The 12387-nt window shown below is 38.0% G+C and overlaps 1 protein-coding gene across 1 annotated transcript; it reads right to left on the reverse strand.

Moving 5' to 3' along the window:
• Positions 1–8482: 8482 nt before the first annotated feature.
• Positions 8483–9786, reverse strand: LOC139102803 (ATP-dependent DNA helicase pif1-like). The gene is made up of 3 exons (XM_070656948.1): positions 9763–9786; positions 9495–9718; positions 8483–9236 (listed from the first exon to the last, which is right to left on the reverse strand). Exons 1-3 carry the CDS (start codon positions 9784–9786, stop codon positions 8483–8485), a joined length of 1002 nt encoding a protein of 333 aa, XP_070513049.1.
• Between the last annotated feature and the right edge of the window lie 2601 nt (positions 9787–12387).

Below are 12387 nucleotides of genomic sequence, written 5' to 3' on the forward strand. Positions count from 1 at the left end.
CCCGCTCGCAACTCGTGCGTTTGAGAGAGAACGCATGAGTGGTCGCTAAGAAAAAGTTATAGGCGCACCTTCGTTCTCTCGCTTGCACGCGTTCGTGTTTATACGGACGCGCAAGGATAGAAATAGATCGCAAGAGTACGCTATTAATTCTAGCATATACTTCAAGACATTTCGCGATAATGACAACCGAAATTGAATACCCGTGTTACTAATGTTATTAAATATATAATTCTACGTTGCGTGTAATTTATTTTCGCGATAATTTTTCGACAAATATATAAATAATATCTCGAGAAAGAACGCATGGGAGGACGGTGCGAAACTGTTAGAGGTGCACCTCCGATCTTTTGCTTGCACGCGTTCGTGTTTATACGGGCGCGCACAGATAGAGATAGATCGCAAAAGTACGAATTATAGCGTATACTTTAAGATTTTCGCGACTAATGATAACCGAAATTAAATACCCGTGCTACTGATATTATAAATATATAATTTTACGTTGCGTGTAATTAATTTTCGTAATAATTTTTTGACAAATAAATAATGTCTTGAGAAAGACAATTTAAAATTCTGTTTTCTGTCTTGAGAAAGACAATTTAAAATTTTGTTTTCTGTTTTGAGAAAGACAATTTAAAATTCTGTTTTCTGTCTTGAAAAAGACAATTTAAAATTCTGTTTTCTGTCTTGAGAAAGACAATTTAAAATTCTGTTTTCTGTCTTGAAAAAGACAATTTAAAATTATGTTTTCTGTCTTGAAAAAGACAATTTGAAATACCGTTTTCTGTCTTGAGAAAGACAATTTAAAATTATGTTTTCTGTCTTGAGAAAGACAATTTAAAATAGCGCTGTCTTTAAAAAAACAATTTAATAAATCTTAAAGAATGTTCGTCGTATGAGAGTTTTGTTGGCCCTGAAAAGGGCCATTTTGTGGGCGAAGCTCTGCGGATCATCGAATTAATAATCGGTCCAGTAACCGGACCGCTCGATCACTTGATTGAGTCGATTAGGTATCGAACTCATCAAGTTCGCGAGAAAATCTGGTCGAGCCCGAAGACCCTCCCAAACTTTTATCGCGTGATCAACTAACGCTGCCGTCGTCCTTTCCTTTCGTGGTTCCCATTGCAGAACCATCTGCGCCCAGACATTTTCTATTACATTAAGATCTGGTGAACGAGCTGGCCAGTCAACCAAGCGGATCTCCGGATGATTCCGAAACCACGCTTGCGTTTTATGTGATGTGTGCACAACGGAATTATCTTGCACCAATCGGATAATTGGCATATCCTCTTCAGAATATATTGCGCGTACTGAAGGAAGAAGAACTTCTTCCAGTATGTAAATATACTCTGTCGAGTTCATTCGCGTTGGAATGTGTACCAATTCTCCGATTGCAGTGCCAGATATCCACCTCCACATAGCACATGAAATCCTCCCACTTCGGTGAAGAGGCACAACATGGTTTGGATCCAACCGTTGATCTCTTGGACGCCATACGTACGGCCTGTGATCGTCGCTTCCCACTCCGCACGGCTCGTCATTAGATTTTCCAAAGCAAACGCGACCCGTTGATCCCGATGATCGGGAGTCAACGGGATTTTATGGGCTGGACGATGACAATGATATCCGGCTTCGTTTAAACGTCGCCGGGCGGTCCTGTCTGATACCGCGACGTCCGCTCTGTTGATCGCCTCTTGGACGGTGCCAAAAGGACGATCCACAACAGCAGCGACGAGTGTCTCGTCCTCCTCTACTCTGGTGTTACGAGGACGACGATTATGAGTGCGATGATCATGCAAAGCATGATCTCCGCTCTCATTGTATCGTCGTATCCATCGTCGAACAGCTTGAACAGAACACGGAATATCAGCAGCAATTTCTGCTACTGATTTTTTGGCCTGCCACTGTCCGATGATGCGACCTCGTATCTCAGAGCATAAGATTGGAGCCATTATTCGCAAAAAACTATTCGATGATATATCCGCGCACTGCTACGACACCACGAAAAGTGATGCTCGAAGAAAAAGCAACATACTCGCGACGATAACAAGTGAAAATCGCGACAGGAACGTAACACAATTAGACGGCTTTGTGTGCATAATGCAACTTCTTATTTTTAAAGACAGCGCTATTTCAAATTGTCTTTCTCAAGACAGAAAACAGAATTTTAAATTGTCTTTTTTAAGACAGAAAACATAATTTTAAATTGTCTTTTTTAAAACAGAAAACAGAATTTCAAATTGTCTTTCTCAAGATAGAAAACAGAATTTTAAATTGTCTTTCTCAAGACATTATTTATTTGTCAAAAAATTATTACGAAAATTAATTACACGCAACGTAAAATTATATATTTATAATATCAGTAGCACGGGTATTTAATTTCGGTTATCATTAGTCGCGAAAATCTTAAAGTATACGCTATAATTCGTACTTTTGTGATCTATTTCTATCTCTGCGCGCCCGTATAAACACAAACGCGTGCAAGCGAGAGATCGAAGGTGCACCTCTAACAGTTTCGCACCGTCCTCCCATGCGTTCTTTCTCGAGATATTATTTATATATTTGTTAAAAAATTATCGCGAAAATAAATTACACGCAACGTAGAATTATATATTTAATAACATTAGTAACACGGGTATTCAATTTCGGTTGTCATTATTGCGAAATGTCTTGAAGTATATGCTAGAATTAATAGCGTACTCTTGCGATCTATTTCTATCCTTGCGCGTCCGTATAAACACGAACGCGTGCAAGCGAGAGAACGAAGGTGCGCCTATAACTTTTTCTTAGCGACCACTCATGCGTTCTCTCTCAAACGCACGGGTTGCGAGCGGGATAGAGCATGAGAACGCCTCCCACCAAATTTTCCCCCGTCTTCTCGCTTTTCTCGGCGCTTCACGGCTCACGTACGTGTTCCGCGGTGTGGCCTGACGCACACCACGCTAGCTCACGCACGTTAGCTGCCGTCGCCGCAGAGCGTCAGGCCATTATTGACGGTCAGTGTACATGGCTTCGTTTATCGAGAGATACTGTAACGGGTCGTATAAGGGCGTTATTTATAGCTTCTGTTGAGAAGTCGAGGGGGGCGACGTCGACTCCCGATTCGGTTCTATGTCTGTTTTCGGCGGTCCTACTGAGTTTTCCGAGTTATTATTCTGTCTACGTTGATTATTAGAGGCTCTCAATTCACAGTTTTCAAGGAGATGCCCATCCTTTTTACAGTAGCGACAGAATAGCGAGTCTTTGGACGTGGATTTTTCAAATTTAGTTCGACAATCTTTTGCTATGTGACCATAATTGTTACAATTTCGGCATATAATTCGCGATTTATTATCTGCAAATCCGGTTTCGTTCTGTTTTTTCCAACAATTTTGGGCTGAATGTCCTGCTTTGTCGCACCATTGACAGATTAAAGTAGATTTAGTCGAATAATTATTATCTTTAAAATTATTATTAACACGGCAATTCTTAGCATTATGCCCAATCTGTGAGCACAGTTGACAAGTTATCATTTTTTCTTGGATTAGATTAACGGGTCTTTTAATTTCTGGATTTTTAAATCGACATTTTTCTGCACTGTAGCCGCGTTTCTTACAAATTTGGCACATTAAAATTTCAGTTATGGGTGCTTGCAATGATAAATTTCGACAATTTACGGATGTATGGCCCGATTTTCGGCAAATTTGACAAATTTCTTTTAGGTGGTCAGCATTAACGGGTTTTTTAATAATAAAATTACTTTCTTGCCGTAAATTAGATATTTGCTGTAAATCTCTTTCAAATTGAATAGCTCTTTTACTGTTTCATGCACGTCCAAATTTCTCATTACTTTTTGTTCAATTTCCGGTTTCAATCCCCTAATAAAACACTTACACATGTCTCTTTCTAAAGATGTTTTAATATTAGGGTTTCTATTCCCGGCACTTTTATGAGCTTCTAAAATTTGTTTGCCTAAATATTTTAATCGATTGGCATATGTAACTACAGTTTTCGTATTTTTCTGATAAATACGGCTTAGTTCTCCCTGCAATTGATAAATATTTTTGGCCGGTCCGTAAACTTGCTGTAAGAATTTTATTAATTGAGAGACTCTATCAAAATCTTTGTCATGTATTGTACGCCGGGTTTCCCCCACAATTCTTGTTCGGATTATTTTTGTAAATTGTGGTTCGGCTTCGGCAGGAAGCATATTTTTTGCTTCTAAACACTCTTCGATAAAATAACTCAATGGAATATTTTGACCGTCGAAAAAAGGAACTGCATCTACTGCATATTTAAGCGTGGCGAAGGGATTAGTGTTAACCATAATTGAATCTTTTTGTTCGACTGATGGGGTTAGGCGAGGTATGGATACTACCCGAATTTCCAAGGGTTACCTTACTGAATCGAACAGTGGGTACTTTAGGTTTCGTATTTGGTTCACTGATAATTGTGTCATCAACTATAAAATTTCCGGTAATAATTGATTCGTTTTTGGAAACGTTTACAGTGTGAGCGTCGGAATAATCTTCGGAAATGAGACTTGTATTAGGAGCAGGATTAATCGATACTGGTTTAGTAGGAGATGATGTTCTGCGTGTTTGTGTACGTGTTCTTCCTTGATCTTCTAAAGCAGTTTTGTAAAGTTCGTCTATTACGCTTTTATCTGATTTAGCTTTGGTATTCATTGCAGAAAACTGCGCATATCATCCCGGACAAGCCTCCAAAAATTGTAATTTTACTCTGTTACGTCCGAAAGCTGGAAATTGGAAAGCTAACAATGCAACGGGGCAAAATCTTTTATTCGCCGCTAAAAGAAGGGACGGTACCGCTGCTGCGGAGGCGCACGAGCTGAGGTTTCGAGTCCGGGGTCAACGCCTTTAATAGGCGCTATGACACTCCTTTCGAAACGCGTGCGGCCTATGGCCCCTTTTTAATAAAAGAATTTAATCTTATTTATAGGGACAGGACGGCGCTAGTCTTAAGTAAATAAAAACCAGAGCATGATTGTGTTGAAAAATGATATTGGTTTATTAAAACGGTTTTACAATTTCACGATAACTATTGCTTAGATAATTGTTACAATTAAATTCATCCTTTGTTTTAAATTAACTATTGCAAGTTGTTCAGAAAAAGAAAATACCTTCGCTGTCACAGCGTAGCGAGCCGGTGCCGTCTTGATCACGCCGCGCTCGCGTGCCGAACAGCTGGTTTCGTCGCCAGCCGCGGCATCAATATTTTCGGCGCGCCTTGGTGTATATCGAGTCACCTCGAATTAAATTCTATTTTTCATCGTTATGCCGGTAAAAATTCGTCTGGAACGATCTAGATCGTTTCACCGTGACGTATTTCCGGCGCCGGCACTTTCCAGAAAATGCGAGAACGCTTCGCGGTATAAAAGGAGCAACATTTTTCCGTGCCGCACAGTCGACTCTAAAACAGCGTGCGGATTCCCCGTTATAGTTTCGGTTTGTCAATCGCTCGACGCGTCGAGTACTGTGAGACAGGTGTCTTGAGTAAATCGCGTGTGGCACGTTCAAGTTTTTGCGACACTGTCGCGCGTTTCAAAACACTTTTTTGTACGTGAACTAAATATACAGATTTCGAGTAATTGAAACCCGTCTTTTTACACACAAGTGTTTGTGAATGTTCGCGAGTGTACATTTTTTCGATATATGAGTATTTTTACATATGGTTATCTCTGTTCTGTTATAATGAAAATGGTGAGAGTCTGGCCAAAGACAATTTCTTTCAGGCTGCTCGATTGGAAATAAGCATGGCGAGCAAGGAATTAATGGACGAAATTCGGAATTCCTTGCGCTTTGATAACCACACATATGATAGCCACAGCATGGTAAATGAGATTCGCAATTGTAAAATTTTTGGTTGGACGGATATTGGTAGTTTTCAGATTCGCACAAACGGGAAGTTGGTGGATTATTATTCGGAGGGTAGGAAGCGGAGTTTTCTTCAGGGTGAGGAATAACAGTAGGTGGACGGGCTATTGAAGTAGAAAAATTTAAATCTGAGAACGGATGGTATGTTTCAGGCTTTGAAGGAAGTTGGGAATTCGAAGGGAATAGATGCGAATCTATTTCAAACTGAGGGTAAATTAGCGTTCTTTCGCTAGATTGAGAAGGTAGGGGAACGGATTCACATCGGGATGTCGATTGAGTAATATCTGGTGTTGTATAAGTGATAGAATTTGTTAATAGACGCGAAGGGGTTGAATTAAGATGTGTTGATGTTCCGGATGGAGGAGGTCGCAGGATCTCAGCGGTTTGCTGTTGCGTCAGATTCATGGGATACGACACTATAATTTACGATTTTTTAAGTGTTTTCGATCTTTAAGATCTAATCTTCAACTCACTTCTGCTGGTTGCAAGTTGCAGTCTAGCGATCTTTGTTGCTGCTTCCTCAGGAGTGAGCGGCGTAGGCTTGACAATGGCTTCGTATTTTCGGTTTGAATAGGTTGGTGAGGGCGTCGAGTCCCTGATCCAGACGTTCTGCATGGACCACTTGTTCGTTCGCGAGGAAATCGGGCAGGGTAACGATATGTATACGTTGGGTCTTAATTCGGTAGTGTCTTCGCCCTAAAATCGCGGGCCTTATATAGTAGGAAAGTTGAAGGGTGGGAGTATTGTCTCATCTCCCTATTTCCTGATTATGCTCCAATTCTGAGTCATTTTTCGGAGTTTTTATTACACCGATTGCCTTGAAGCTTCTTAGCTGTTGCCAGGCGCGATTATACATATTATTTCCTTTGATGATCGTTGCGAAACGTTTGTTTATTTCGGCGCATCTGCCCATCGTACATCTTAATATTTTCTATTATAGAGTCGGCATCTCTATTTTATCTAAGTAATAAAATTGAAAACGGAGGTCATAGTGTTCGTATCCTTACTATCCAGGGGGGCTTTTCTAAGTGTCAACGGCTGTGGGAGTCTTTGTCTTGTTTTACGACTTTCCGTTGATTAGTCAAAACCGTACTGCTCAAGGCGATATCATGGTAAGACCAATTTAGGTTTTACGACTGTATTATTAGCCGAAATGAGCTGTACGTTTTCGGCTACCGTACGGGTTATCTCACGGGGTACGGGAATAGATTTTTTTCCCCCCAATTTTTTGATTAGTGACGCCTTCGTTGACTAATCGTCTCCGTGCACGTGGACCTTAGCTTCTGGTCAGAGTTATTAAAACTGTGCTTACTGAGAGAACGATTATACAAGAAACGGCTCCAGACGTAACATTTTCAATAAACGAAAAACTAAATACATTAAAGTTTCTAACAATTTTGTGTACAGTGACCGGCAATAATGGCTTGTCTCACTGCGGCGACGGCGGCTATTGTGCGTGAGGTAGGGTGGTGTGCGTGAAGCCTCAACGCGGATCGCGTACGTGAGGCAAGGAACGCCGAAAGGAGCGAAAGAGAAAATTTGGAGGGAAGAATTTTCATGTTCTGTTCTGTTTGCGACCGTGCGTGCGAGAGAGAAAGCATGAGTGAACGCTAAGAAATTATTATAGGCGCACCTTCGTTCTCTCGCTTGCACACGTTCGTGTATATACGGGCGCACAAGGATAGAAGTATATCGCAAGAGTACGCTATTAATTCTAGCGTATACTTTAAGACATTTCGCGACTTTTAACAATCGAAATTAAATACTCGTGTTACTTATATTATAAATATATATTTTTACATTACGTATAATTTAATTTCGATTGTTAAAAGTCGCGAAATGTCTTAAAGTATACGCTAGAATTAATAGCGTACTCTTGCGATATACTTCTATCCTTGTGCGCCCGTATAAACACGAACGTGTGCAAGCGGGAGAACGAAGGTGCGCCTATAATAATTTCTTAGCGTTCACACATGCTTTCTCTCTCACACGCACGGTCGCGAACAGAACAGAACATGAAAATGCCTCTCTCCAAATTTTTCCTCGTCCTTTCGCTCCTTTCGGTGATCCTTGCCTCACCTACGCAATCCGCGGTGAGGCCTCACGTACACCACCTCACCTCACGCGCGGTAGCCGCCGTCGCCGCAGTGAGATAGGCCATTATTGCCGGTCACTGTACACAAAATTGTTAGAAACTTTAATGCATTTAGTTTATCGTTCATTGAAAACGATTCTCCTAAATCTTGTCGAACATTATATGTATTTAAATTACTCATTCCATATTCATATCGATGCATTAACATACGTAAAATATTTGATTTTTTACAATTAAGCAATTACTTTCTAATAGCATTTAAATGTAATAGACATTGTACAACTGTATTAGCGTAACATGAAACATTATCTGTATTTTGAAAACCACGTAAAACCCAAATGGTATTTATTTGTAACATTTGATTTTGCTGACTATTCCTTTGAACGGCTTTGACCAGTTTCGACAATACCCATGAAATATCTTTCACTTTGAAATGACGTTCTTTTTAAATAGAAATTATTTCTACGGCTGGTTTGTATTTATATCTTAACCGATTATACTCGTTAATAGCTTTTTAGTCAGCTGTCACTGCTGAAGGATCAAAGTTAATCAAATGCAATCCTTTCAAAGATGTTACTCGAGATAATGCTACATAAGTTTGACCGAAATTAAATATACAATTGCCTAGGTCAATAACAGCACTCTGTAAACTCAATCCTTGACTTTTATAAATAGTTATTCCATAACTCAAACACAGTAAAAATTGTTTTCTTACAACAAATGCTTTATCCACCACTTCAAATTTGACGTTCACTCTTTCAATCAAATATGCTAATTCTGAAGATAAAAGTAATTTGATTTTTTCCACACAATCGGTAGATATATCTCGTACAATTAAAACTACTGTAGCTATTGTACCGTTCACCAGACTTAAAGTAGCATCAATATTACGCCTTATTATAATTTTTGCTCCAATTTTAATTACAATTTCTTTTGAAAGTCCAGCAGTTTTAGAACTATTATCGTCATTATTCGATAATACTTTTAATACTTTTTTTTTTAAATATGAAGTACAGTCAATTGTATCTTCAGCAATTAGTAATATCTCTTTCAATTCAATGCGACTTAACATAGCTTTATTAAGAGTGTCACACATATGACGTGTGGGCAATAGACAAACAATATCCGATGAACAATTATTAATAAAATCACATAATTCCTTTAATCTGAATTCCAAAGAATTAACTTTGAAAGATATTTTTCTATTTTTAAGTACGGCATAATCAGACTTTGTTAATGAACCATTACAAATTTTCGACAACAATTGCCTATAAGTATCGTCTTCTTACTGACGCATATTAATAATTAATTCATCGTAATGAAATAACATAGTCCACAAATTAATAGCAGTTAATAAACCAACGCATTTGTTAAATTTGTCATTTGACAATTGCAAAAAAATGTAATCTTCACGTACAGGAGGTAATTGAAGTAAGTCGCCAAATAAAAAAAAGTGTTTTCGACCAAACCAACCATCTTCAACGTCATTTGTATCAAATATTTTAGTTAATCGAAGATGTATATACATTAAAGTCAAATTAGATATCATTGACACTTTATCAATTATAAAGAAAACAACATTTTTGAGTTCAAGTCGTAAAACTTTTAACACATGAATAGACAATGGTTTGTACTTTGGAGACTGATCACGTTCAACAGGTAATTGAAGTAATCTATGAACTGTCAAACCATCAATATAAAACGCTGCTATACCAGTAGGTGCTGCTAAAGCGGTATCTTTGTTGAGATTCTGTTTAATCCAACATTTAATTGTTTTAATTAAGAAACTTTTACCAGTTCCATCTTCTCCACTGACATATAAGCGTAATATCAAAGCATTCGACCTTACAGTATCAGTGACTCTATCAAATACTCTTAGTTGATTAGCATTTTATTTTGCTATCATTTCAGAAACATTAATATTCTTATCTGTTTTTTCACCAAGATTTTTAAAATCTTCCATCGCTTCACCAACTTCTACATTTTGAATGCCGATTGGATTATCAGGATTATCCTGAGACACATTCTTTTGTTGTAATTCTTCATCAGTTTGCTGAACCAACTGTTTTGCATTTTCAAATGCTTTTTGCAATTCTTGTACTTTTTCGTGATATTGCAATGCCTCTGTAAGATGTAATTTTGCTTTTTCAAATTGTTTAGAAAATAAAGAAAGGGCATAAACCTTCTTATTTTCATCGCATATAAAAACCTGAGCTAGCCTGCAACAGTTCGGGTTATCGTCTTGACTGTCGCTAAACAGGCTCTCAATTACTTTGACACTTGCGATCAGTGCGTGCTCTATCTTTTATAGATACCACGGTAAAGCCCGAAACTCGAACTCCTTTGTCTTAAGAAACAAAGGCCTAAGCGAGCCTGCTTAGCGACAGTCTGAACGAAGTCAGTCGCAATTCAGAACGCGTGCTTACCGCTCATTCCGGATTCTCCAACGCTTCATAATCGCTCTCGCTTGAGCATTTCTTTTGCATAAGTCCGCGCGCGACTTGTGCGTTGTACAAACAACTTTAAATAAAGTTTGGCATCACTTTTGTTAATTTGGTGTTTGTTATCTATTCCCTCAAAACCACGCTCTTGCGCGAACACAAATGCTTCCGCATAAGTGTCAAAATTATCTTTAAGATCGTTTAAATTTCGCCATGGTTTAAACATAAGATGTAAAGAAAAGAAATAATCTTCGGGCTGTGTTTCAACATTGTATTTATAGTGATTAATAAGACATGCACGTTGTCTTCGATTAAGAAAATGACTGCTGTCTATTTTATAATATTCAATTAAATTATTCTTTGGCTCAGTTGTCGTGACATCATACCACTGTGCGAACTCGTAAAGATACACTGATTCCAATTTTTTCACTCTATTTGGATAATAATCATCTACTAAAGCCGGACAAAATAAATCTGTGGATTCTTCATTTAGAGCTTCAATCTTTTTACGACTTTTTAATTCTTTCTGTCGTATACGATTAACGTTCAACCATTTAATAGTTGTATTACAATCTGTTCCATATAAAGGAATACTTAACAATGTATCTGCAGCTTCAAGAGCTCCACATTCTCTATTAGTTAAAAATCATAAACCATAATTCCAAAGAACACTGGTCAATGATTTACTTTTATTATTCTTACAATTCTCAAGATTGAAGTCAGACAATTCACTTTTCCCTGCTTTATTTACATACTTAGTAATATACCATGTTAACAATGTCTACTTTTCACCAATAAATTGTATATCCATATGTCCTTCCCATGCAGTAAGGAGCACGGGATTTATTTAATTAATAAAGTAGGTAGGCAATTTTTACAAAAAGAAAGCGATCCTTTAATTCAAATAATTATATATGTTTTCGCTTCCTCTGTTTTTACAAAATAATAGTTAATTTTTACTATCCGAGTTTTCGGCGCTCTGACTCGTACAACGATCAAATAATGTAACCAACGTATATCAACATTAACAAAAGTTAATGCTACTTGAATCTATGCCATAACTCTCAGAGAGTAAATTAATTCAAAACTTACGTTCTTCAGGATTCTTAATTCCGATCTTTTTTAATAAAATAACAATCGTTTAATTATTCTTCTTCTCTCTCGTTGGCGTAAATTTACAATCCTGGCTGGCTATTTAATATCCTTTGAGATCGTAATAATGGATTTTCTCTGAAATAAATACCTCATCTACGGAGGCCGTGCAGTATCAGCCACTGCGCCTTTTGTAATGTGTCCAGGCGACGCCTAAAATGGCGACCCTTTTATGCGAGAACCTGACGTTATTTGCAACCGCGGCTTGCCAGCCTAAAGAACGAATTCGAGAGCCTAAGCTCTTTAGCCTATAACTGAATTGTTTTACCAATGAATGAAATGTCTCCGCAAATAAATAATTCGATGCAATAAGTCAAAACGATCCACACACGAAAACGTCCATACAAACAATTGCAAAAATTAACCAAGTAGGCGCCAAACTTGATTATAAAAAAGTGACGACCAGAGAGAAGGAGGCTCATACACACGGCTCGATATGTGCAGCTTTCAGACGGCTAAAAGCAACAAGGAATGTGCAACTCTGAAATTGGTCACTTTTTCCTACAAGATTATAATCATTAATATCAACTTCATCTTTCGTTCGAGGAAGATCATACAATCTACTTTTATGTTTCAATTGCTTTCTACCTGCTATTGCAGTTGCTACATTTCTCATATACAATATTTTAGTAACAGGTCGTGGAAATCCGAAACGACACCTACAAACAACTTTTCGTCCTAATTTTTTTGAACGTAGACAGTAATCATTATGTCTGTGTCGATGATGCTTATCAACACGACTGTACAATAATGGTGCAATATTTTTATCTGGCTTCTTGCAACTAATGTATTGTAAAATAAATTTTGAAACTTCTTCTACAGAAGA

This window comes from Cardiocondyla obscurior, linkage group LG05 (genome assembly GCF_019399895.1).
Source record: "Cardiocondyla obscurior isolate alpha-2009 linkage group LG05, Cobs3.1, whole genome shotgun sequence".
NCBI classification, from domain to species: Eukaryota; Metazoa; Arthropoda; class Insecta; order Hymenoptera; family Formicidae; genus Cardiocondyla; species Cardiocondyla obscurior.